The sequence below is a fragment of the Psammomys obesus genome, unplaced genomic scaffold (genome assembly GCF_907164565.1).
Source record: "Psammomys obesus unplaced genomic scaffold, mPsaObe1.curated_primary_1811, whole genome shotgun sequence".
In the NCBI taxonomy this organism is placed as follows: domain Eukaryota; kingdom Metazoa; phylum Chordata; class Mammalia; order Rodentia; family Muridae; genus Psammomys; species Psammomys obesus.
The window spans coordinates 15583888-15607681 of record NW_026596131.1 but is presented as its reverse complement, the minus strand read 5'-3'; the positions used below and the strand labels follow the sequence as shown (position 1 = coordinate 15607681).

The 23794-nt window shown below is 57.3% G+C and overlaps 4 protein-coding genes across 15 annotated transcripts; 2 read left to right on the top strand and 2 right to left on the bottom strand.

Annotated features, from left to right (window-relative positions):
* Positions 1 to 1160: 1160 nt before the first annotated feature.
* Dus1l (dihydrouridine synthase 1 like) lies at positions 1161 to 8025 on the top strand. 5 transcript variants are annotated; one of them, XM_055592456.1, is made up of 14 exons: positions 1161 to 1235; positions 1870 to 2116; positions 2578 to 2686; positions 3251 to 3301; positions 3676 to 3788; positions 4487 to 4569; positions 4775 to 4878; positions 5039 to 5183; positions 5406 to 5506; positions 5589 to 5673; positions 6147 to 6292; positions 7310 to 7347; positions 7500 to 7575; positions 7671 to 8025. In XM_055592456.1, exons 2-14 carry the CDS (start codon positions 1880 to 1882, stop codon positions 7808 to 7810), a joined length of 1428 nt encoding a protein of 475 aa, XP_055448431.1. In that variant the 5' UTR covers positions 1161 to 1235; positions 1870 to 1879; the 3' UTR covers positions 7811 to 8025. The 5 variants fall into 5 exon arrangements, with proteins under 5 accessions (XP_055448431.1, XP_055448430.1, XP_055448432.1 ...); XM_055592455.1 differs by having other exon boundaries at positions 1161 to 1616; XM_055592457.1 differs by having other exon boundaries at positions 1161 to 1616; positions 1848 to 2116.
* Positions 8026 to 8176: 151 nt separating this feature from the next.
* Positions 8177 to 13220, bottom strand: Gps1 (G protein pathway suppressor 1). 8 transcript variants are annotated; one of them, XM_055592450.1, is made up of 14 exons: positions 13151 to 13220; positions 12305 to 12397; positions 11660 to 11841; positions 10988 to 11164; positions 10767 to 10902; positions 10604 to 10681; positions 10371 to 10431; positions 9893 to 9978; positions 9472 to 9566; positions 9278 to 9383; positions 9125 to 9205; positions 8889 to 9026; positions 8673 to 8807; positions 8177 to 8600 (listed from the first exon to the last, which is right to left on the bottom strand). In XM_055592450.1, exons 1-14 carry the CDS (start codon positions 13181 to 13183, stop codon positions 8526 to 8528), a joined length of 1476 nt encoding a protein of 491 aa, XP_055448425.1. In that variant the 5' UTR covers positions 13184 to 13220; the 3' UTR covers positions 8177 to 8525. The 8 variants fall into 8 exon arrangements, with proteins under 8 accessions (XP_055448425.1, XP_055448426.1, XP_055448427.1 ...); XM_055592451.1 differs by having other exon boundaries at positions 10371 to 10428; XM_055592452.1 differs by having other exon boundaries at positions 10988 to 11152.
* Positions 13221 to 13294: 74 nt separating this feature from the next.
* On the top strand, positions 13295 to 18704 carry Rfng (RFNG O-fucosylpeptide 3-beta-N-acetylglucosaminyltransferase). Its single transcript, XM_055592459.1, has 8 exons — positions 13295 to 13597; positions 13738 to 13786; positions 14110 to 14212; positions 14311 to 14464; positions 14728 to 14816; positions 14897 to 15062; positions 15294 to 15379; positions 15469 to 18704. Exons 1-8 carry the CDS (start codon positions 13334 to 13336, stop codon positions 15548 to 15550), a joined length of 993 nt encoding a protein of 330 aa, XP_055448434.1. The 5' UTR covers positions 13295 to 13333; the 3' UTR covers positions 15551 to 18704.
* A 2887-nt stretch (positions 18705 to 21591) lies between these two features.
* Positions 21592 to 23577, bottom strand: LOC129665658 (carbonyl reductase [NADPH] 2-like). Its single transcript, XM_055592460.1, is given in 9 exon segments — positions 21592 to 21785; positions 21875 to 21992; positions 22172 to 22236; positions 22341 to 22440; positions 22534 to 22576; positions 22661 to 22815; positions 22919 to 22986; positions 22989 to 23033; positions 23494 to 23577. Coding segments are annotated over 9 exon segments (756 nt in total). The 5' UTR covers positions 23552 to 23577; the 3' UTR covers positions 21592 to 21681.
* Positions 23578 to 23794: the final 217 nt, after the last annotated feature.

Sequence of the window (23794 nt, the reverse complement as noted above, 5' to 3'; positions counted from 1 at the left end):
CAGATCTCTGAGCCATCTCTCCAGCCCAGAACAATTAAAAGAGTAGTAAAAAAAGAGTCAGACATGGTGGCTGGCTCATTCCTTTAATCCCTGTATTTGAGAGTCAGAGTCCAGGTCAACTGGAGATAGTGATCTTTGTATCTTTGAAGATAAAAAAAAAAAAAAGCAATGAGATGAAGTTTTTTGTTTTTTTTCTTTTTCTTTTAGGTTTTTCAACAGAGTTTCTTTCTGTTCACAGTCTTGGGTGTCCTGGAACTCTTTCTGTAGACCAGGCTGGCCTTAAACTCTGCCTTCTGAGTGCTGGGGTAAAGGCTTTCGTCAGCACACCTGGCTAAGATGAAGCACTATTAAGAACCCAATGGAGGGGCTGAGAGACGGCTCAGAGGCTAGGAGCGCTGGCTGCTCTTCCAGGGGTCCTGAGTTCAAGTCCCAGCACCCACATGGTGGCTCACAACTGTGTGTAACTACAGTTCCAGGAGATCAATGCACATTAAAAAAAAAAAAAAAAAGAAAAGAAAAAAGAAAGAAAAAAAGAAAAGGAATCTAATAGAGGAAATTAAATAGAACTATTTAATTTATTAAATAGCTATTAACTATTAACAATTTACTGTCATAGTTTTGTTTCCTGTTTTTTTTTTTTTTTTTATTGTTGTTTTGCTTTTTTGTTTGTTTTAAGACAGGGTTTCTCTGTGTAGCCCTAGCCCTACTGGAACTCACTCTGTAGACCAGCTGGCCTCGAACTCACAGAGATCCGCCTGCTTCTGTCCCTTGAGCGCTGGGATTAAAGGAGTGTGCCACCACCGCCCAGCCAACACCATCTTTCCTTACGCGTGTTCCTTTCCCCTACGAAGCTTCCCGTTACTCAAGGAAGGACTGGCCTCTTGGAGCCTTTCCTACCCCTGAAGTAGTAATTCTTTATCTCAGTCCATGTGAATGCACCGGGGAGTGGAAGCCGGGGTGTGTGGAGGTGGGAGGAAAGGTCTCCCCACTCCGACTGTCTGGAAGCTACAGCGTGGCCCCGGCCGTGCTGCTCAGCTCAGGTCGCCACAGCGCCGGTCCCCTCAGCCCTGAGCTGCGGTTTCCGGGGAGTTGGTTCTCCGTCGCACCGCGCACGGCGCGGAGCGCCTGGCAGTGCGCTTCCGCCGGCGGCACTTCCGGCAGGGATGCGCTGAGGCTGAGCAGCGAGCCTGGCGACTGGCGCCGCGTTCCCGCGGGTCCTCCAGCCGGCGCTGCGGGTAAGGCGGAGGCTCCGGGGCCTGTGTGTCCCTTTCTTTGGAGCGTGCCCACAGCCACAGGCCTTCACCTGGCCCGGCCAGCTCCCACGGCGTGGCAAGTAGTGCTAATTCAGGCCCCTTTGCCGTCGCCGGCGGCGGCCCGGGTCCCCAGCCCAAGGGGCAGACAGGCTCAGATCAGGAGGCTCCAGACCAGACCAGGGAAGGGGCCCGCGGGACCGACGTGCTCGCTGCTCAAGAGCCGAGGCGGTGTGGGGCCGCGTGCAGCCCGGTGGGTTTCACCTGGCCAGGTCCGGCCCTCGGAGCACAGACTCAGATTTCGGGCACAGACCTGTTTACTCTCCACACTGGTGCCACTAGGCTGGCATTGAACCAAATGAAGGGGTAAGGTCCAGAGAGGATGAGTGGTATATCAGGGTCACTGCTGGAAGGGGTGGGGGCAGCGTGACCCTGTGCCTGCTTAGATACCTCTCCCTGCCGTCATCCTGTGCTCCCCAGACCTTCACTTGTGTTTGGAGGAGCCGGAAGCAATACCTGACAGGCGTGGTCCGCCCCTTTGAGCTGAACTTTGTACCCTTACCCGGGTATAGCGGTATACTATGGCTGAAATGACAGCCTGGTCCTCTTTTGCCCCGAGTGTGGAGAGGATGCCCAAACTGCAGGGTTTTGAGTTTTGGAGCCGCACCCTTGGGGGCGCGCGACATGTGGTGGCGCCGATGGTGGACCAGAGTGAGCTGGCCTGGAGGCTGCTGAGCCGCCGCCATGGAGCCCAGCTGTGCTACACCCCCATGCTGCACGCCCAGGTCTTTGTCAGAGATGCTAACTACCGGAAAGAGAATCTGTACTGTGAAGTGTGCCCTGAGGACAGGCCTCTCATTGTGCAGGTGGGTGGAGGGACCGCGGCTGCTGAGTTCCAGACCCTGAATATGAAAACTTCCCCAAGCTTTCAGACCCAGGAGGAGGGTGGGGGTCCTGCAGTCCTGCTTTGACACATGAAATAGGAAATGGCTGCTGAGTGGGAGAGGTCCCCAAATTGGGGGAACTAGCCTAAGCCCTGGAGAAGGGACAGCTTGGATGCCTTTGATATTCCCCCTGGTCTGGTGACCCCCGACTCAGTTCTTCACAAGTCTGTGCCAAAGGCTTTTGTTACACATCCAGAGAAAGGGCATGCATACATAGTTCACATTCCTAGTTGTGTGAGATGTTTCCTGCTTTGTCATATTGTAAATGTTGGTGGAAAGACCATAGTTTATTGAGTCACCATGGGCATCCTCAAAGGGCTGGGTGGCCTAGGCAGGGAGACCTAGGCCTGGTCTGACCATGGGTGACATTCATGTCTTCGCAGTTCTGTGCCAATGACCCAGAGGTATTTGTCCAGGCAGCTCTCCTAGCACAAGATTACTGTGATGCCATTGACCTGAACTTGGGCTGCCCACAGATGATAGCCAAGAGAGGTGAGATCATTTTTTGCAGTCTGTGTTGACACTTGCCCGGTCCAGTACTGAGTCCACTAGGCCTTCAGATAAGGGGTCCAGGCCTGTTCTGGTGGAGTATGGGTATGGGTGGGCATAGGGAGAAGTGGTTTTCTGCCTCTGACTGGTGGCACCAGCCCTTTTTCTGGGCGTATCTTAGAGAGTTCTTGGGTACTTGACTGAGGACCAGACTCTGCTGGCTACATAGGTATCCTATAGATAAATGTTACAGCGGATGTGAGTTCCATGGCTCTGTAATCACACACACGGGCTCACTGGGCGCCCCCCACAAGCACTACTGATCTCCGGCTATGTGGCATAAGTGTTCTGTGCAGCCCAGACAGCTCCCAAGTCAGGGCTGAGAAGCCATTTAACTTCATTTTCACCCCTGTTCTAAGCAGTGACACTACTGATTCTGGGGATCCTGTGTAAAGGCTGACACGAATGCACACAGCCTGGCTGTGAAGCCCTCTGTATTCTGAGGCACTGGCCTAGCGTTCATGATGATGTGATGCCAGTGACATTGGGCCACTCTCACCTTTGCAGGTCACTATGGCGCCTTTCTGCAGGAGGAGTGGGATCTTCTTCAAAGAATGAGTGAGTTGGCAGCATGCCACTGAGTCAGCAGACAGTCTGACAGGGCCCATAGCACAGCTGTTTGGTTGGGGCTCAGGAGAGAACAATGGTGATCCCTCTGCTCTTGGCCCACCTTCCCTGCTGAAAGGAGGTGACTATAGTGTCCCCTAACGTATGCCAGACATCCCCTGAGAACCAGACATTAAGTGCCAGGACAGTGCCCTGACTCCTCGTAGCTCCCATGAGGACAGCCAGGGTTCTTAGTTGCCACCTCTCATTGGAAGCCAGCACACCATACAGCAAAGCTAGTGTGGTTCTGTGTGCTGAACATAGAGGGGCTTGGCCACCTTGGGGTAGGACCGTGCTTCCTTCAGAGGCCATCTTTTTTTCCTCAGTTCTGTTGGCTCATGAGAGACTCTCTGTTCCTGTCACATGCAAAATCCGCGTCTTCCCAGAGATTGACAAGACAGTGAGGTACGCGCAGATGCTGGAGAAGGCTGGCTGTCAGGTGAGGGCCGTGGCTCCCAGGGGCAGCCACTGGGGTCCAGCAGGCAGCCAGGCCTCACACACCAGCATTCTGCCCCCTGACAATCCTCTAAGCCACAAGGAGCTTGCTTCTCCTGCAGCTCTTGAGTCAGGGCTGCAGACAAGGTTTTTCTGTGGGAAGGGCAGTGGGCCTCTTCTGACCTCACATCCAGACCCAGCCTGGTCTCAGACCTCTGAACCTGGCCCCTAGCCCCAGGGTCTTGTCTGCAGGAGAGTAGCATTGGCTCACTACCCCATCTCTGGGCTGTCCAGGCATCAGCCCGGGCTGCTGTAGGTGAGCTCAGTGCCCGGTCTCTGGAGGGCTGGGCATAAGCCATGGGTGTCGGACATGGTCCTCTTCCCCCGTCACACTTGCTGAGCCCAGTCAAGTGTGCTCTGAGACAGGTAGCTCCTGGGAATGGCAGGAGCCATCCTCAGTACCTTGCATCCTGAATTCTTCCAAGTTTTCCCCGTACTTGGGTTTCTGGCTCTTGACTCCTGGTTGCAGCCTGGGGCTCCTCCAAAGGGGCAGGGCTGTCAAGACCCTGGGGCCAGGGATGGATCCATGGCCAGATGACCTTGGCTGTTCCCAGCATGGAAAGCTGAGAGCCTCGAGGGGGCCCTTGTAGCTGGTTTGGGACCTTTGGGTGGAGCAGGTTGAACCAAGTGTGTCTGTCCTAGCTGCTGACTGTGCATGGGCGCACCAAGGAGCAGAAGGGGCCCATGGCGGGAACAGCCTCCTGGGAGCACATCAAGGCAGTTCGGTGAGTAGATATGGTGGGTCAGGTGCCATTGGACTCCATGGAGGTGGCATAAACCTTGGGATGTCCAGCATTACCTGATGTCCTAGAATTACCCAGGAGGGAAGGCAGCTATACTATGGAAGGCAAGGTGTCTCAACAAGACAGAACTTGGTGGGTGGTCTCTGCCCTCTTGGCATGGTACAGGGTCAGGGCTCTTCCCCCACAGGAAGGCCGTGGGGATCCCTGTGTTTGCCAATGGGAACATCCGGTGCCTGCAGGATGTGGAGCGGTGCATCCAGGACACGGGTGTGCAGGGGGTCATGAGCGCAGGTGAGTGTGGGTGCCTCCGCCGTGCTGTCTTTGTAGACTGTGTAAGTAGATGGAGCCCAAGCCACGCCCTCAGGAGAGGTTTTCCAGACTTGCCAACCCCATAGCTAGCTGGCGACCTGCGGGGCCAGGGGTTCCAGGCTCTCTTCCTTCCCCTTCCCAGAGGGGAACCTGCACAACCCTGCCCTGTTCGAGGGCCGCAGCCCCGCGGTGTGGGAGCTGGCCGAGGAGTACCTGGGCCTTGTGCAGCAGCACCCGTGCCCGCTGTCCTACGTCCGGGCCCATCTCTTCAAGCTGTGGCACCACACGTGAGTGGCTCCTCACAGGCTTTCAGGGCGGCCTCTCTAGGCGGCGTCCCAGTCCCTGCCTGGAGTGTTGTGTGCTCTTTCCAAAACAACTTGCCACCAAGTCTGCTGAAGGGCTGGTGGCTTGGCAGTGTGGGAGGGCAGGAGCTTCGGTGGGAAGAGATGTTGGCCACCTGTCTAGCATTTGGCTCAGACGATGACTGGAGTGACAGGCATCTGCCTCAGGCTGCAGGTACATCAGCAGCTTCGAGAGGAGCTGGCCAAGGTGAAGACCCTGGAAGGCGTGGCTGCTGTGAACCAGGCTCTAAAGCTTCGGTGCCAGGCAGGTGCGGGGCTGAGGGAGCCCAGTAGGTTGTGGAAGGGGCCAGAAGCTCAGGTCTTTGACAGGCCTTGCACCTTCGCAGGAAGACATGTCTAGGCAGCAAGAAGGAGTGAAGCCAACTGGCAACTTACCTGCTTTCCACTGGATCTGCCAGCCCTACATCCGGCCAGGGTGAGCTGAGCAGCCTATAGTGGGAGTCCACACACAGGTGCCCTTTGCCACTTCCTCTAGTCACCAAGGCCAAGTTCCCATTTTGGGTGGAGGAAGCCACACAGAGCTTGTGTGAAGGTGCCTTGGGTACTTATCTAAGATCCTTTAGACCTGTCATCTGTGATCACAGCCTGCCTGGGCTTGGTGTCACAGACCCTGGGCCCCTCAAATTCGGATGTCATTCCAGGAAGTCTTAACTTCTCTGTTAGCCACTCTATTGTATGGGCTGTATCTATGTTCTGTGTTCTAGGACAAGCCCTCTTTGCCTGGGCAGCCAAGAATAGTTACTTGAGCTGGGTCCTTGGCACCAGTGCCCTCCATGGCCATCCAGCCCCTCCGCCTCGGAACCCCTCCCGAGGTCTACCCCGTTTGGCGATGGTAGACTGAGCCTGTCTTATAGGTGTCTTTGAGTATGCTCACTGCCCTTTCCTTAGCCCTAGGGAAGGGAGCAAGGGGAACAGTGGTGGTCGAGGCAAGCGGGCTCTGGAGGAAGAAGAGGGCAGCATGGATGGTTTATCCAAGAATAAGCTCAAGAAGCAGCTGAGAAACCCTCACAAAACCTTCGACCCTTCCCTGAAACGTAAGTGCTGTTCTTGCCATTCAGGCCAGGATAGTTGGACAGGCTGCCTGGAGACCTTCATTCTCTTCATCTTCTTTACTGGGATAGGAGTCCAGGCCTGTCAGGACAATTCTCAGACCAGACTTTGGATATGACACTAAGAACCTGTGAAGAGCCTTTGAGTCTGATCTACAGTGTTGCTATAAACCTACTTGATGTATCAGACAAGGCCATTATATAAGCTCCTTGGCTAGGTTTCGGTCAAGTGACCATGGTTTTGGGTCGTGAGGGCTGTCGTTGTCCTGCTGCGTCCTGGGTGAGCTTCAGCCTTGCATGGGAGGTGGGGGGCAGTCACTGGGAACTCCGGCGAGCATGCAAGGTTGCTGTGCATTTGGATAGTGGTCAGCCAGGAGCCTGACTCAAACGGAAAGACCTGAAGGTCACTCGGGACTTCTCAGTATGCTTTCTAGGTGTGCAGCGTCGAGGTCTCAGTCCATGCATTGTCCTGTGTCCTGGCCATTTTGGCAACCTGAGCTCTTACACTCAGCTGCTTCCTTTCCTAGAAGTTCAGCAGTCTGGTAGCAGCTCCCTGGGAGTCTTATCCGATAGCTTTAAGAGTCTGGGGAGATGGCAGGAACCACCTCGTCACAGCTTGGTCTACTTTTGTACAGGAAATGCCACAGGAGTTTCTGCACCACAGGAAGGGGCATCAGGACAGGGCTCTGATTGTGCCTTTTTTGTTTTCTGGTTTCTTGACATAGTCCCAATCTGTAATCCTAGCTGCCTTGGACCTCACTGTGTAGTTCACACTGAATTTACACTCAGCAGCAAGCTGGGGGCTAGGGGTGAAGTGGGCAGCCCACCTGCTTCCACTTGTTTGCAGTGAGGCCCTACCGGCCATCTCCTGTCATAACTAGTCTCCTGGCCCAGGTGGTCACAGTAAGCTCTGTGGAGGGGATGGCGGCTGCTCACCCTGGCTTGCCTCATGCTCACCTCATTCAACCTGCCCTCTTTTTGTTTTGTTTTGTTTTTTTCCAGCCAAATATGCCAAGTGTGACCAGTGTGGAAACCCAAAGGTGAGCCGGCCCTTCCTTCGCTCTGTGGGCAGGGCAGTCCCCAAAGATGTTCCAGAGACTCTTTATGGTACTAGAGTCTGTCTGGTACTACCTACCTAGAATTTAGTCTGGGTGCGGGTGTTGGCCTCAGTTCACTAGCTTCTTATACACAGGGCAATAGGTGTGTGTTTAACCTGTGCCGTGGCTGCTGCAAGAAACGAGCCTTCAGAGAAACAGCAGATTGCCCAGGTGAGTGGATGTCCGCTGTAACCCGCCCATCCACCTGCAGCAACAGTGGGCACCTTGGCCTCCTCACCCACATTCTCCTCTTGCCCTCCTGTCAGGTCATGGATTGCTTTTTAAGACCAAATTAGAGAAGTCTCTGGCCTGGAAAGGGACCCAGCCTGGGCTGCAGGAGCCTCAGCAAGTGAGGCCTGGAACACCAGGTGGTTTCTCTGAAGTTGTGGGGAGTGCCCTAGCCTGAAAGCCAGCAGGAGCCATCTCCACTCCAGGACAGCCACTGACGCCTGGACACTTAAGGAAATACCTTTTCTCAGGGAATCTCCTATCGACACAGGAGGACATGTTGATGTCTTTAGGCGGGGGCCTGGCAGTACTGCACCAAGGGTGGCCTTGGCTGGACTTGCCCTGTCCCCACACTTGTTTTCAGCATTGAACAATAAACCATTCAGAGATCTAGTAATGGCCTATGGCTGTTGCTCCCAGCCCACATCCAAGGAGGCTCTCCGGCTCCCTGCCCCTCTCCGCCTCTTCTAAGTGGTCAGGGTCTCCAGGGGACACAGGCAGATCGCCCTGGATCGGATCGTCCAGAGCAGAAAGGAAGAGAGCCTATGGTCAACCTGTATTTTAATGGACTACGCGGTCAGTGACACTGCTGCAGTCACAACTACACATGGACAGGAAGGGTTGGAGGTACCCTACCTGGGCATTGCACATGGTCTGTTCATTGGGACAGAGACCTAGAGTCAGGCCTGAGTGGCCATAATGGGCAGCCTGCCTACCACAGCAGAGGGTACCTCAGAGTGGAAGGCCCATGAACTGGCATCCAAGGCCAGGCTGCTCTAACGAGCCACACAGTCTGGGGTCTCATCGCGAGAAAAGCAGGCAGGAGGCCCAGGTGCTGCTTCCACAAGCAGAGCAGGTGTGCGGAGCATCCTCTGAAGGTCATGGGGCGCCTCTCACATGTTAGTGCTCATCCGTGACTGGCTGTTGGCTGGAGTCAGCTCCCCTTGGCTCCCTTCTCTAGGAGGAGACTGAAGTGGACACGGGGGTTCAGTGGAGGCTGTGGAGGCACTGCCCATCCCTCCGCACACCAGGCTGCTCACCTTGACATGTATCTGGTTGCGTAGCACAGCTGCCCTGAGAATCATGGCCTTGGCACGTCGCTGGAACTCCTTGCCCATCAGCAGGGATTTCTCAAAGGTGGTGCTGCGCTGGTCCACATCACGAGCATACAGTATCTGTAGAGGCACAAGAGGAGGCTCGAGCGGCGCCCCAGCTCGCCACGGCACACAGCCCCAGCCCAGGCCCCGAGTGCCCACCTTGCTGTGTGAGTCGATGCGGGCGTTGATGAGCCCCTCTAGGATGAGCTGCGTCAGCTCGTCCTCCAGGGCTGCAACTGTTGTGTTGAAGGCCGCAGCCATCTTGTGCATGTCAGCTGACACGTAGGGGCTGAAGTACTACAGGACAGAAGCTACAAGCTGTCCACTGCCCTCAGAATGTCTGCACTCCACACCGCCCTTGCCTAAACCCCCCCACCCCCAGCACTCACACTTACCTGAATGAGAGCCCGGTTGCGGATCTGGGTATACAGTGTCCTGACGTGAGGAGCCAGGTACATGTCCAAGAGCAGGTTGTCCTGCAGAGGAGAGCTGCTCAGTGGCCTGGGCACAGCCTGCCCAGCTCCAGGGTGACTAGTCCCCACCCTTACCTTCATCTCGTCCAGCATCTTCAAGCAGGATGCATACTTGGACTCATAAAACTTAAAGATGATGTCTCTGACCTGTGGTTCCAGCTCCAAGAACAACTTGAAGGAGCTGAGGACACCACAGAGTGTCAGCTAGGAAGGGACACAGGGCTTGGCTTGGAAAGGCAAAGGTTGAAGGAGCCCACCACCCAACCTACCTGCTAGAGATGACATTGCGTTGCAGCTCCTGCCGGTCAAAGGTGGCTAAGGCACACAGGCCACCATACACAGCCACATTGCTGGGAGACAGCAGCTGAGAGGCAGAAAGGGAGGTGGGTCCAGAGACCTGGGATCCTGGGCATTGACCAGTGCACAGACCAAGAAGCCCAGAGTTGGGGCCTGCCCTGCCCTTCCCATTACCCACTCAGACAGTGCTTACACCCTCCTTTACACAGGGTTTCTCTGTGTAGCCTTGGCTGTCCTGGACTTGCTTTATAGACCAGGCTAGCCTCGAACTCACAGAGATCCACCTGTCTCTGCTACTGTGAGTGCTAGATCACAGGTGTGTGCCACTGTGTCCAGGTTAAACCCTCACTCTCATGAACCTGGACGAGCTGAAGGGTCCCTCATGCTCCTTACCTCTGGGAAGTCGCAGTGATCAAAAGAAGCCAGAAGGAAGCACTTTGCAGCTTGCTTATACTTTCGAGCAGCCAACTCGGCCAAGCCTAACGGATCCAGGGAGGTGAGACAGGAAGCTGAGCTATTTCGAGCAGGCCGCTAGAGCCCTAGGAGCCCGTGGCTATCAGTACAGAGCCCCGGCCTCCTGCAACCAGTATCCTTAGTTTAGGAACAGAGATCCTAGCTGTCAGTAACAGCACCTAACTGAAGACATTCCTGTGAATTATGTCTGCAGGGAATCCTCAGAATGAAATAACACACAGCCAGGCTCAGGGAAACCAGCTACCCTTCTGTGGGCCCCACCAGCTTCTCTATTTGAAGTTGAGCAAGTGTCCCTAGCCCCCGCCACAGCATGGTATCCACTGACACCCTGAAGCCTGCCAGTACTGCGTCCCCAGCTATTCCCCCAGGGTGGGCGGGAGGTGCCTGGGAGCCTCACCCGCAGCACACTTGAGCTTGGTGAGGATGGCCTGGGTCTGGCTGTCCCGCTCTCCACGCTGCTGCAGGGGAAGACAGCAGACATGAGGCCGCCTACCCTGCCTCCTTGTTGAAGGAGCTCTACCTCCTGTCCCACCCTACCCAGAGAACAGTCAAAGGCAGGCTGAGGCGAGGACGGGATGAGGCCCTGGGGCTGGCCCTTCTAAAGCACGGGATCTGTGGAGGTGACTTTACCTCAGCGATCTCTGGAGTAGACTCGGCCTTGCTGACGTAGCTTAACACATGAGACCAATTTTGCAAGTAGACACTGACCTGGCACATGAGCAGGTAAGGACAGAGTAAGTCTGGGTTGTCCCTATGGGGCCCTCCATGTCTACCCACCGGTCACCCAGGCAACCTTGATGACATTGAGGCACATGTTGATGACATGCTTAGCACTGGTGCAGTAGTCTCGAGCTCGTGAGTAACACTTGAGGGCATTGCTGAGGTCCCCACAGTCCAGGTAGTGGTCACCCAGGTCATCATGGCCACGCCTGTAGGCCTGACAGTGAGTGGATACTGGTCGAGGGGCCAGCCAGGCCCAGCTGCCCACCTCCCCTGCCCGGAGCAGGCCAGCACCTGATACTCTCTTTGATAGAATTGCCCTTATAATTCTTCAGGTCCGTGTCCAGCTTCTCCAGCTTCAATAGGGCCTTCTTCCGAGTGGCCTCCACCCAGGCTGTGTCCAGGGGAGGAGGCTCCACTGCACTCTCAGGGACAGCGTCTGCTGCGTCCTGCAGCTCCCTGCAGGGTGACCTAGCCATCAGGGTAGGGTAACTACCAGGGAGGCCAGGGAGGAAGGGACACCGCTTCCACAGGCCGGCCCTCAAGAGGCCTTTGCCTGTTTCCCTGCCCAATAAAAGGGGGCAGGCTGTACCAGGGGCACAGAGAAAACTGCTGATCAGAGAGCCCAAAGCCAGATAAGGACGTTCAATGGAGAATGAGTGGTTTCCACCCAGTAAAGCCAGGGTTTTTTTTTTTTGTTTTTTTTTTTTGGGGGGGGGGGGGGAGGGGTGAGCAGCTACACCAGATTCTTAAGAATTAGAAATCCCAACTGTCCACACAGAGGCAAAGGAGGCCAGGAAAGAGAAAACAAGGCCTGCTACCATTTCCTTGTTCCAAGGAGGAAACATGTTCATGTTTCTGGTATGTAGAGGGACTGCTCCGGGCACATCACCAGGGAAATGCTGGGCACACAGGAAAGGCCCGTCCGAAGCCCTGCCTTGGTCACTTGCCCCTCCCAGGCCTCACCTAGTAGCCTCGGAGAGCTTCCGGTGTATCTCTTCATACATGTCCACATTGAAGGTCCTCTGCACGAAGGACAGGGCCATTTTCAAGGCCTCTACCCGCAGCGGAGGGCAGCGGTCAGCAATAAACTGCAGCCGCTCAATTCTCATCAGGCCGCTGTAACTGGCCGCGTACTGCTCCAGGTCCTTGAGGGGAGGGGTAAGAGGGTCAAGGGGGTAAGCAGGGGCCTGACAACCTGAGCCTTGGGCCTACAGTCCTGGATACTATCCAATTCTGGAAGAGACCATAAGGGATTAAGGACCTTCAGGTTCAAGCTCTGCACTGGCAAGTGGGAACATGACTATACCCTGACAAGTGATGGTGCTGGGCTGAGCACAGAGGAAAGCGTGTTGGCTGTACGCAGACCTTTGCGTCACACCGTGCCTTACTAGAGCTGCTCCCTATGGAAGTGGGTTTAGGGTCATGGAGGTGCTGGGAACACACGAGTGGGCAAATGGAAACGCGGCTTCCTGGCTTAGAAAGATGTGATTAACCTGGTCACTAAGAAGCATCAATCTTCCTGGAATATACACCACAGTAGGGAGGCCGACTTGGACCCCTCAACAGATCGAGGGTGCCGGCAGCCCTCCCCCACACGGAGATCCATACCAGAGTGGGGTTCTCCACCACATAGTTCACATCAGGTGCGTTCTGGGGATCTTCCTGGGGATCTACATCAATCTGCATGGGCTCCACCGCCCCCTAAAATAAAGAAAGCACCTTGACACATGGCACCAGGGAAACCGGGGGATGCTCCTGTCCCCCATGGTCAGTTCTGCCCAAGACTTTCCAAGGCAAGACTGCACTGGGCTCCCACAGGTGCTGGCAGCCAAGTGCCCTCCTCAGCTCTCCCACCCCAGTCCTGACTGACTTCAGGAGCCCTCCAGCGCTCCCTGCCGCCATCCTGATGCAGCCTCCTCCAGGCCAGAGACTGAAATTTGCCACCCTCTCTCCAAGAAGTCCGGAGAGCCAAGGCAGGCAGGCCACGACGTGGAAGAGGACGGTGGAAGATTGGAGGGGCCCAGGGCCTCCAACGACAACGGGGAGAGCCGCTTCCCGCCAGGCGCGCAGCGGTACCTCGGAGAGCAGCGTGCAGGCCGACAGGCTGGCGCTCAGGCTGTAGTCGCCCGACGTGCCGGGCCGCAAGTCCGACCTGCTGTGAGCAGGGCTGCGGCTCAGGTCGGAGGCCGACGACGAAGCGGAGCTGGGCGCCGGGCTGCCCCGCATCCTGACCGCCGCACCTCTCCTGGGCAGTCGGCACCCGCACGAAAAGCGTTGGCGCGCGAGGCGGGGGCGGGGCGGGGGCCGGGGCCCAGAGCGGCCCGCGAGGCAGGCGACGCTCACGCGCCAGGCCAGGGCCGCGGGCCCCGCCCCGCCCCGCCCGCCGCCAGCCCCGCCCACCAGGCCCGCTCTGGACGGAACGGCCGCGCGGCGGGCTCGGCCAGCAACCCCTACCTGCAAGTTGAACACCTGAACCGGCAGCGGCATCTTCCACCCCCGGCGCCGCACAGCGACGTTCACTTCCGGGGCGGCGCGTCCGTCAGTTCCGGGTCACGGCTCGGGGCGGGGCGCTCGTTACTCTTAAAGGGGCCGCCGCACTCGCAGGCGGGCGCCCAGCGCCCGGGCCGGGGCGAGCGCATGAGCCGCGCGCGCGGGCTGCTGTGCCGCGCCTGCCTCGCGCTGGCCGCGGTGCTGGCTGTATTGCTGCTGCTGCCCCTGCCCCTGCCGCTGCCTCGCGCGCCCGGCCCGGACTCCGGCCGGCTCCCGACCCCGGGCCGGACCCCCGGGGTCTCCCGCCTGCAGCCCGACGACATCTTCATCGCTGTCAAGAGCACTCGGAAGAACCACGGTCCGCGCCTGCGGCTGCTGCTGCGCACCTGGATCTCGCGAGCCCCACGACAGGTGCGCGCCCCAATCCGCCCCGTGCCGTGGAGGTTCTTGAAACCCTTGCTGGGGTCCCTGCGCCCGTGGGCCCGGGGCTCCGCACCCGCTCCCGGACCGTCACGGGATCCTCCGGCGCCTTACGGTGTTTTCTCCCACAGACGTTCATCTTCACCGATGGAGACGACCCTGAGCTCCAGCAGCTGGCCGGTGAGGCGCTCCCCCGCACTGAGTTGTACCTACTGGGGCCGTTCGTGCTTGTGTCAAACAGCCCTCCAATCATCAGATCCCCCCCCCGAACCCCCAGTTCCTGGCAAGGTGCCGCGGCCTCTGACCAGTGTCACCCTCGTCACCTGCCACGTCCTGTCCTGTTTCCCACCTGTTCTGTTCTAAGTCACTGTTGTCTGCTTCAGGATGAGCTGTGTAGGGCTGCAGTTGGACCTGATCCATTGGCTGGACAGGCCTATTCCAGCCTAAAGCTAAGGAAGCGTGCTGGAAGTCACCCCTCACGCTACCCGTTTCCAACCGTGCAGGCGGCCGCATGATCAACACCAATTGCTCTGCTGTGCGCACCCGCCAGGCACTATGCTGTAAAATGTCGGTGGAATACGATAAGTTCATAGAGTCTGGACGAAGGTAAGTCACCCCGCCCACCAGAGGACCCAGGACTGAGCCGCGTGGAGGCACCCACCCAAACGGGGCCTCAGTGCATAGGCCTCTCCCTTCACCTCCAGATGGTTCTGCCACGTGGATGATGACAACTACGTGAACCCCAAAAGCCTGCTGCACTTGCTTTCCACTTTCTCATCCAACCAGGACATCTACCTGGGACGACCGAGTCTGGACCACCCCATCGAAGCCACTGAGAGGGTCCAGGGCGGTGGCTCAGTGAGTGCTGGGCCAGCATCCTCCCTGGGGCCGCAGGAGTGAGAAAGGGCTAAGGCAGGTGTGGGCTGGGTACTTTGGTTCCAGGCCCCGTGGAGCTGGCAAGCCAGGCCCAGCGATGGAGAAGGGCCTCCGAGTGACATGTTAGGAACACCTTTGCCTTCTGCAGACTCCTGCATAGTGGCCTAGGAAAACAAGATTCAGCTGGACGGTTGAGGGCCAGGCGCCGTCCTGGGCAGCCTTGACCAAGCTTTCTCTTTTTCCAGTCGAACACAGTGAAATTCTGGTTTGCTACTGGTGGGGCTGGGTTCTGCCTGAGCAGGGGCCTTGCCCTCAAAATGAGCCCATGGGCCAGGTAAGTGGGAGACTGGGCGCCCAGCTGCCTGGTTTGGGGGTGGTTAGGGCTGTGGAGGCACTGGCTAGTGTGCCCTCCAGCCTCGGCAGTTTCATGAGCACGGCGGAACGGGTACGGCTGCCTGATGACTGCACAGTGGGCTACATCGTGGAGGGGCTCCTGGGTGCCCGGCTGCTCCACAGCTCCCTGTTCCACTCGCACCTGGAGAACCTGCAGAGGCTGCCGTCCGATGCTGTTCTGCAGCAGGTAGGAGGGCCCAGCCCTTGGCACGGGCTCTCCCGGTGTGGCCAGGCTTAGGAGAGGGCTAGCCCCAGGGTTCTTGTGCCTGGGCGGTGGACCTGGGCAGAGACTTTGCCTTCTGGATGAAGGGCCTCCATCCTGCTTCCCTAAGCCCGAGGGGTGAGTGACGTTTCCTCTGGCAGGTGAAGGACCCCAGAGGAAGAACTGACCCTCCCTCTCCCTGGTCTCCCCTCCCAGGTCACCCTGAGCTATGGGGGCCCTGAGAACCCACGTAATGTGGTGAACGTGGCCGGAAGCTTCAGTATACAACAGGACCCTACACGGTGAGTAGATGCTGGGGGCTTTTGGGCCTGGTGGGCTCTGGTGTCAGACCCCCACCCAGTAGACCTGAGCCTCCTTCTTCCCCTGACAGGTTTCAGTCTGTGCACTGCCTTCTCTATCCAGACACCCACTGGTGTCCTGTGAAGAACAGGGCTGAGGCGGCTTTTCAGTAACTGGCGGCCCCTGGCGCTGCTCTGTACGGCTCCCTCAGCCCTTGGGTTCAGGCTGAAGCTGCTTGCAGGCTCCCAGGCTCCCTGCTCCAGTTGGACACCAGGAACCTCCGGAAAATGAGGACAGCTGGGCCGTGCATGCTGAGATCATCCCGGAACAAACACTGCTGAGCCTCGATGCCTCTAGCCCAAAGGTCCTTCCCACGGCTAAGGTCTCCTACCCGAGTGTCTGTGGCCCAGGAGGGGACTGGTTCTCAGCCCCCCACAGCTGCAGCTTTCCTCACCTGTGGAAGATGGTCCAGGTGGGCTGGCCAGTAAGGGGTGGGCTCCAAGCCTGCCCACAGGCCCTTCCAGAGGGCTCACAAGGCCCCCGCCACCACCCAGGATGTGCAGATGACCTGGCCAGTGGACACGAACGACCAGCTCCAAGGCTGCGCTTCCAAGCAGAGCTGCTGTTCTGCCACCATCCGTGGCCTCCCGAGCTTCCCGCAGCCAACAGCACAGCTCGACCCTTCCCTCTGGGCCCCTCAGGAGCAAGAGGCAGACCCAGGGGCACCCGGGGGGACTGTCAGAGGATTGAGTAAAGGCGTCTCTGTCATTTCCAGTTGGGGTCCTCTTGTGATATGTGACCGAGACACTTGGCAGCTCAGCTTCGCGGATGTCCACACACAGCTCCCTCTCTCAGGAAGGCCTGTTGCTGCAGCCCTGCCCACCTCCTTAACCTAACATACGTGAGGCCAAACAGGACTAGAGTGGGCTTCCTCAACACCCACGGTGGAACTGCCGCCGCACATACGTAAGCGCGGCTGTGTGTGTAACTGTGCCTGAGTACAAAGGCCAGTGTGGGCACATGTGTTTTGTGCATGGGTTTGCTGGTGATCTGAGAGCGCAGGCACAGCTGCTGTGTGCATGGCTGTGCCTTGGTAATAGCCTGTGGGTGTGGCCATGTGAGTGGTGTGCTTGGGTACGGGGGCGTAGCTGTGGCTGCTGTGTGGACAGGTGTGCCTGGGTGCCTGGACACACACTGGCCCACCGCAGTGCCTACCACGCAGTGTGAAGGTATGAGTGTGGGCTACAGAGCCCACATTAAGAGAGAAAATAAGCTGGACATGGTGGCACACAGCTTTAGTCTCATCCCTCAGGGGGAAGAGGCAGCTGGAGGCCAGCCTGCTGGACAGAACTAGTTCCAGGCCAGCCTGGGCTACGCAGAGAGGCCCCGCCTCAGGAAAAGAATAAAACAGATGCTTTGTACTGGAGGGTGGTGTCTGAGGGCAGCCTCCATGCACGTGTGAACAGGTCCAAACAATGCACCACGCCGGTGTGGGTCAGATCGTCCAGGGCTTGGGGCTTGAGATGGCTGGAGCTCCAGGGAGAGGCTGTGGCTGTGTACAGACAGGCTCTGGGTGGAGGGGCAAGGGCTGAGGCTGGGAAGCAGGCACGGTTCAGCCTCCAGGTTAGACAGCCTGAAGCGAGAGAGCGGGGAGTCGGAAGCTGCTGCAGAGTCCTGACGTGACCTTATGGTGCTCTGAGGGAAGTGTCCGCTCATCTGTGACCCGCTCACCTGCCTGTGCGCAGACGTGGAAATGTGGCAAGGCTTAACTCCACCCAGCACCTGGGGTTCGGAGGCCTCCCCTTGGTCCGTAGCCTGCACTGTGCTCGCTCAAGGCTCCTCCAGAAAACATTGTCCTTGGGTTACAGGGGTAAGGATGGAAACGGCCACACCAACAGGAGGGTTGTCCACAGACTCTTCGGGGTGACATGACTGCTCAAAACAGGCCAGGTCTCAACCGCCAGAAGCTGTGCAGCTTGCCACGGGACAGAGAACACGTGGCTGTGTCTTCAGAGTCCACACCTGCTGGGGCCCTCGCTGTAACCTAAGCACCACACAGCTCACCGATACCCAGAAACTGCTCCTGCTCCCTCATTGCTACCTTTGACTCATGAGCTCATCGTTTGAGAGCGCCCTGGCGCACAAGCCCCTATTTCTAAACGGCCAGTATGTTCCAAATGCCGTAGCCTTCTCCTTGTCACACTGAAGATGGCTTTACTGTCCACAGTTTCTTATTCGCTGTGGGGGAAGGTGGTGTGTGCGCGCGCACATGTGTGTCTGGGAAGGAGAGATGCTCACATAGAGGTCAGAGGCTGACGCTGGCTGTCATCTTCAATGGATTCCACATTGTTTTGAAACAGGGTCTCTCAGTGACCTGAAGTGTACCATTTCAGCTAGACTGGAGGCCAGGGAGCTGCCACCGTCCCTCCCTCCCAGGATCCTCCTGTCTCCACTTCCCCAGAGCTTGGGGGACCGATTCCTGCTGCCTCCTCACTCAGCTTCTTACCTGCATCCCAGGGATCCAAACTGAGGTCATGTTTGCACACCGTGGACACTACCCCTCCAACCATCTCTCTTATCCTCACTTTTGGATTCTTCAGGATGTATGGGGAGAGAGCCGTGTTTCTCTTCCTGTTAATTCCTAAGCGTCAGCAGCTCTGGTTGGGTCCCACTAGCTTCACTGAGAGTTTCCAGTTGCTCTCAAACACTTAACTTTCTGCCGGGTGGTGGTGGTGGCGGTGGCCGAAGCACGCGCCTTTAATCCCAGCCCTCGGGAGGCAGAGGCAGGCGGGACTCCGAGTTTGAGGCCAACCTGGTCTACAGAGCGAGTTCCAGGACAGCTACACAGAGAGACCTGTCTCAAAACAAACAAACAAAAAACAACTTCTTGGGAAATGCCTTTGAAAAATCCTAAGGCTTCATCCTCAGAGCTGACTCATCTGACAATTGTGTTTGTGATGCTGAAGCCCGAAAGCCTTCCAAGGCTTCTTGGATGTTTTGTCTTTAATTCAAACCCGGAGCTGCACACCAAATCTCCACTCAGGGAAGATGCAGCAATGGGCTGAACTGATCCGGATGGGAGCTTAAACAAACAACAAAAGGGAGGAAAAAGTCCCTCTCTTTGTAGAAGCGAATCTCTGAGTTTGGGCTGTCAAATGACCTGTGTCATTTGGCTCACTTTTCTTTTCTTAACATATTTTAATTGATTCTTTGGGGATTTTCACATCACACACCCTATCACACCCTGTTTCCAGTTCTTCCCTGTCTTTCCCTGAAACCCTTGGTACCTCCCCGCTAGCTACAAAAAAGAAGAAACAAAAAGTCCAATTTGTTTTATCGGTATATTCCCTTGGCCAAGTGGCAACATCTTCGTGCTTCTCTTGCGTGACTAGCCATGCACTCTTGTCTAGCTCTTGGCTGTGGTTACAGACTTTCTAACCATTTTCCACTCCGATCCCTGCACTCTAATACCCTGGAAAGAGAGCCAAGTCTCAGACTTGGGGTCTGAGTGGGCTAGCTCCCAGCATGGCATGAGGAAGACCAGAGGGGCAGACATGCCTCAGGAGCCAGGGTAGAGTCTGAGATACACAGCAAGAAGTGGCAGGTAAGGGAGGCTGGCTGCTGAGGCTGCTCCCGGTGTGGCAGGCACAGACAGCAGGGGCCGCTGCAGTACCGAGGGACAGCCCCTGGCTCTGCAGGCTCGGCGCTGGCTCTGGCCAGGACTGAGGTCACTGAAAATAAAGTCACCGAGGCTCTTTATTTTCTCCTTTGTAAAGAAAAGCTGAATCCATGGCCAAGGGCCTGCTGAGTTGTTTGTGTGTGTGTTTCCTAGCAATGGTGGCTGAATGTCAATGTTCTTTCTAACAGTCACACCTGAGTTGTGCACAGTCCCATAGCGCCCTCACATTCTCCTGAGACGCAGTGGCTGGAGATCACAAGGAAAAAAGAAAGAAGCACCAGGGGCTGGTAAGGCAGGGGCACACCGGGGTCTCAGTGTCAGGGCCGGGGATGGTCACACCCACCGGGGCGTAGTTCTTTCTGTGTTTGTTCGATGTTTGGTTGGCTCCTCCCTCCCCCAGCAAGATTTCTGTGTGACAGAAGATTTAAAATCCGAAAAGTAGGAAGGCTTACGGGGCCACCTGTGTGACCTCTGTGCTGACCTAAGGGCCTGGGATATGGGAATGTGCTGTTCTGGTGCCCCAAGGAGAATTCAGCCGCTTGGTCCTCATCAGGAACCTTGTCAGGCACTGTGGAGTCTAGAACTCAGTAGACTGTAGGAGTGAGTGCTGAGAGCATGTGTGGTGTCACGGACACATCCGGGCCCCCAGTGCCTCAGGCCCTCGGGGAGGCAGAGCTCCAGGCCCTGGTCTGAGGGGAGGTGAAGACTTCCTCTGGCCTGATTGGGAGGTTGACGGTGTTTGTGTAAAATGCTCACTGTCGCTTTCTGCACCCTGGATTACTTCCGTGTGTTCCCCTGCAGAGGGAAGCTACACAGCTTCTCTGCTCGGCCTATGCCGCAGCCCTGTCTCCCTATGGAGCACACTGGTTCTCCGGTGCTGTGGCTTCTCCGTCAGACCTCCTGACCCAGCTTCTCCGGGTGTCCATATACCTGTTGTTTCTTCATTTCCTCACAGGCCCTAGTGAGGACTCCAGGATCCAAGCTGTGCCAGGACACAGCAACAGACATGATGTCTGTAAGCATGTGCTCTGAATCGGCGTTGCCATTCCCATGTATGTATCATGGGCACATTTGCCTGTTGTCTCTGATGTCAGATGACAGGGGCAGCGTGGCCTTGTTGGATTCAGCTGATGAGATGCCCTGAGCAAGAAGAGCTGCTCCCCCGCCCATGCTGGGCACACTTACTTTTTGGCTCAGGCTCTTACATGGTCCAGGATGGCCTAGACCCTGCTGTGTACGTGACCTTGAACTTCTGATCTTCTGCCTGCTCTTCACATTCAGTGGTCACAGGACTTCACACCTCATCACAAGACTCCTTTTGCACAGTGCTGGGGATGCAACCCAGAGCTCTGTGCATCCGACATGTGTGCTGTGAAGGTGCTCACACCCCTAGCCCTCTTTTTTTTTTTTTTTAATTTATTTATTATGTAGACAGTGCTCTATCTGCATGTTACACTTGCAGGCTAGAAGAGGGCCCCAGATCTCATTATAGGTGGTTGTGAGCCACCATGTGGTTGCTGGGAATTGAACCCCTGGAAGAGCAGCCAGTGCTCTTAACCTCTGAGCCATCTCTCCAGCCCCGTAGCCCTCTTTTTTAAATTGTGGGGGGGTATCATGTTCAGAGAAACCATTAACCTCATTTGAGGCCAGGCGTGCATTGGACTAGAGGTCACAAATATGTGGCTGCTGGCCGGTGAGCCTCGGGGTCTCCCTGCCCACTTCCTGAGCATGGGGATGAAAGAGCGTGCAGTAGCCTGCCGTTGTTACTGGCCTCTTCAGGTCTCACAGAAGCCCTCCCGCTTACCCACAATGCTATCTGCTCAACCCCTGATAAGGTGTTTCGCTTTTGAGACAATGTTGCACTGTGTAGCCCTCGCTGGCCTAGAACTTACTATGTAGACCAGGCTACCCTTGATCTCACAGAGCTGGGACTGCCTCTCCCTCCCAAGTGCTGTGGTTAGAGGGGGCGCCGCCACCACCACCACCGTCCTGAGGCGCACTCAGCCCCCTTTCCTGTAGAATGCAGGACCACCAGCCCGGGGAGGGCCCCACCCACACTCCCTAGGCCCTCCCCACGGATCACTAGCTAGGAAAATTCCCCCCACCACCGATCGCATGCAGGCGTTTTCTCAGTTGAGGCACCTCTTCTCTGACTGTCTCCCCCGTGTCATCCAGGACAGGGGCTGAACAAGCCGATCCCACTCTCTACAGCTGATCAGTCCAGCAAGCTTTGAGAAACTTCGCCCTTGTGCTAGGGGCTCCTTGTGTTAAACCAACTTCCATTCAGCCACTAACCATGACAGGAAATCAGGGCATCTGTGTAAGCCTCTCCACCCAGGCCTTCTGCACAGGACGGTGGGCTTTGGCAACCCACAGATGGCCGTGCAATTCTTCTTGGTGCACCAGCTGTGAGTTTTCAGAGTCTGGGGTGCCATGGTCCACTTACTCAGGCAAATTAGCCCAGCCTAGCTGGTATGGAGGGGAGGCATGCTGGAGTCTGGAATTGGGGGTGGGGTGGAGTGGGACGACAAGAAGGAAGCAGAACTGTTGAGCTGGGTTGAAGGCAAGGTCTGGTTGTGAGGATGGGGCCAGGGAGGCCTGCAGGGGGTCCACCTCCTGGGGAGTCTAGGAGGCCAGGTAGCCAGCGTCCACCAGGATGCCTGAGCCACTGGTGGAGGCGCTGCTGTCGCTGAGCAGGAAGAGGATGCTGTGGACGACGTCCTCCAACTCTGCAGCAGGCAGACCCGTCAAGCCTTGCTTTCGTGGCTGCTGAGCCCGCCCGACTCCCTCACCCGCCCGACTCCCTCACCCAGCCGACCTGCAAACTTCCTCAGTGGGTGGCGCTCCTTGAGCTTCCTGGCCCAGTCGGGGTCCTCGGAGACTTTCCTGCCCATGTCAGTCAGCACCACAGTGGGGTTTACAGAGTTCACCCGGATCTGGGGCCACAAGCCACGGCTGGTGTCACAGCCAGGGGACCTGCCCTGCCCCCCAGCTCAGGACTCGCCCCAGGCCTGGCCCAGCGCTCAGAGCCTCAGCTCACCCTCAGCCTCAGCCCCAGCCCTGCCCCACTGCCCATCAGCTGTCCCTCAGGTGTGGCCCAGCCCCCTGTGCCCACCTTGTGTGGCCCCAGTTCCATGGCCATGGCTTTGGTCAGCATGGTCATTGCGCCCTTGGTGGAGCCTGTGGAGGGGTGGGGCGTGCTGAGGACCCTTCATTATTCAGTCCTGCTCCTGGAAGGCCCACCAAAAACCTAGACTCAGGTAGTTTTTAGAGTGTACACTCACTGTAGGAGCTCAGGTTAGGAAAGGTGACGTGGGCCACCATGCTGGAGACATTGACGATGGACCCGGCCACTCCACGGTCAATCATGTCCCTGGCCACTATCTGGAGGAAAGAGCTGGGGTCGCTCACCATGCCCTAGCCCACCCTGTCCAGGTGCTGAGGCCTATCTGGGCTGAGGCCCTCCTACCTTCTCACCTGAGACACCTGAAACACAGAGCGGAGATTCACATCGAAGGACCTGCAGGAGAGGCGCAATGAACAGCCTCTTACACCTCTGGTCTTCGGCCACCTCCCCCGGCCGGCCGCTCTCCCCAGTGCCCACCTGTCAAAGGCTTCCTTGGTGACCTCCAGGAAAGGCTGGGCGATAAGTACTGCTGCGTTGTTCACCAGCAGGTCCATGGGGCCAACACCGCCCAGCGCCTTCTCTGTGGCCTCCCAGTCACCCAGGTCCACACACACCGGCTCTATCCCGGGACACTGTGGGTGACGGTGTTTGGTAGCTGAGGCACTGTTCCAGCCCCCTCCTGACGATCCCTTAGGGCTCGGAGCAGGCCCAGGTCAGGCAGGCTGCGTGCCTTACCTCTTTGGCAAGGCTGACCAGGTCTGCGTTGGTGCGAGTCACGGCCACCACTCTGGCTCCTGAGGCATGAGGGCCTTCACGGTGTCCCGGCCAGTCCAGTGGTAGGTCAGCAGAGCTGATGGACTCCTGGGGCCCGGCCACAGCAAGGTCTGGCTCCCTGGAGGGAGTGAAGGCTATTGCTCCCAGTGGTGGGAGGGTGCTGACCAGAATGCCGTGAGCCAGAAGGGGGGACTATCCCTGGCAGAGGTCAGACTGACCAGAAACAGCCCAAAGGAGGACCCAGAGGGCAGTGCCCTCCTGATGGGGTCCCTGAGAAGGACAGCACCAGTGCCCATCTGCCCAGTTTGCCGTAGGGGCTGCCTTGAAGCCAAGCTAAGCACATCCTTCAGAGCGTAGCACTGTGCTCACTAGAGTGTGCCGTTCTGTCCAGCCAGGGCAGGCACAGAGGTCCTGGGTGAAGAGGGAGTCAGGTTCTGGGGGGCTGAGCTGTGACAGGTCACCCTGGACCCCTGGTCGGTGTTGAGGCTGTCCTCCTTCTCCCCAGGAGAAGGAGGCCATCTTCCCAACCCGCTCACCCTCACCTTGCCCTGCCCCTGTGACCAGGGCCCTCAGGCCACTGAAATTCAGCTTCATGCTACTGAACCAAGGCCCCTGCAGCAGGGGAGGGCTGAGCTTGTTAAGGCTGAACTGGGGGTGGAACAGGGTGGGGGGTGGGCGCAGGTGACCTGCTCCTCCTGACACCCGTCCTCACTCCTCAGAAGTGTCACACAGCCGCTCATGTGACAAAAAGGAGTGTGCGCACATACACTGAGAAGGCAGTGGAAAGTCATGTGTGTGCACACACATCTGTGCCTGTGGAGGACTTGACACAGCAGG

Coding starts and splice junctions, on each gene's coding strand:
- Gps1 (XM_055592446.1), bottom strand. CDS start 12,922: ATGCGGGGCAGCCCGGCGCCCAGCTCCGCTTCGTCGTCGGCCTCCGAC. Junction 9,206..9,277: donor AGATGCTGGACGAGATGAAG/GTAAGGGTGGGG, acceptor TCTCCTCTGCAG/GACAACCTGCTCTTGGACAT. Junction 8,601..8,672: donor GCAACCAGATACATGTCAAG/GTGAGCAGCCTG, acceptor TGTCCACTTCAG/TCTCCTCCTAGAGAAGGGAG.
- Rfng (XM_055592459.1), top strand. CDS start 13,334: ATGAGCCGCGCGCGCGGGCTGCTGTGCCGCGCCTGCCTCGCGCTGGCC. Junction 14,817..14,896: donor AAAATGAGCCCATGGGCCAG/GTAAGTGGGAGA, acceptor TGTGCCCTCCAG/CCTCGGCAGTTTCATGAGCA. Junction 15,380..15,468: donor ATACAACAGGACCCTACACG/GTGAGTAGATGC, acceptor TTCCCCTGACAG/GTTTCAGTCTGTGCACTGCC.
- Dus1l (XM_055592454.1), top strand. CDS start 1,832: ATGGCTGAAATGACAGCCTGGTCCTCTTTTGCCCCGAGTGTGGAGAGG. Junction 5,507..5,588: donor AAAGCTTCGGTGCCAGGCAG/GTGCGGGGCTGA, acceptor CTTCGCAGGAAG/ACATGTCTAGGCAGCAAGAA. Junction 6,293..7,309: donor CTTCGACCCTTCCCTGAAAC/GTAAGTGCTGTT, acceptor GTTTTTTTCCAG/CCAAATATGCCAAGTGTGAC.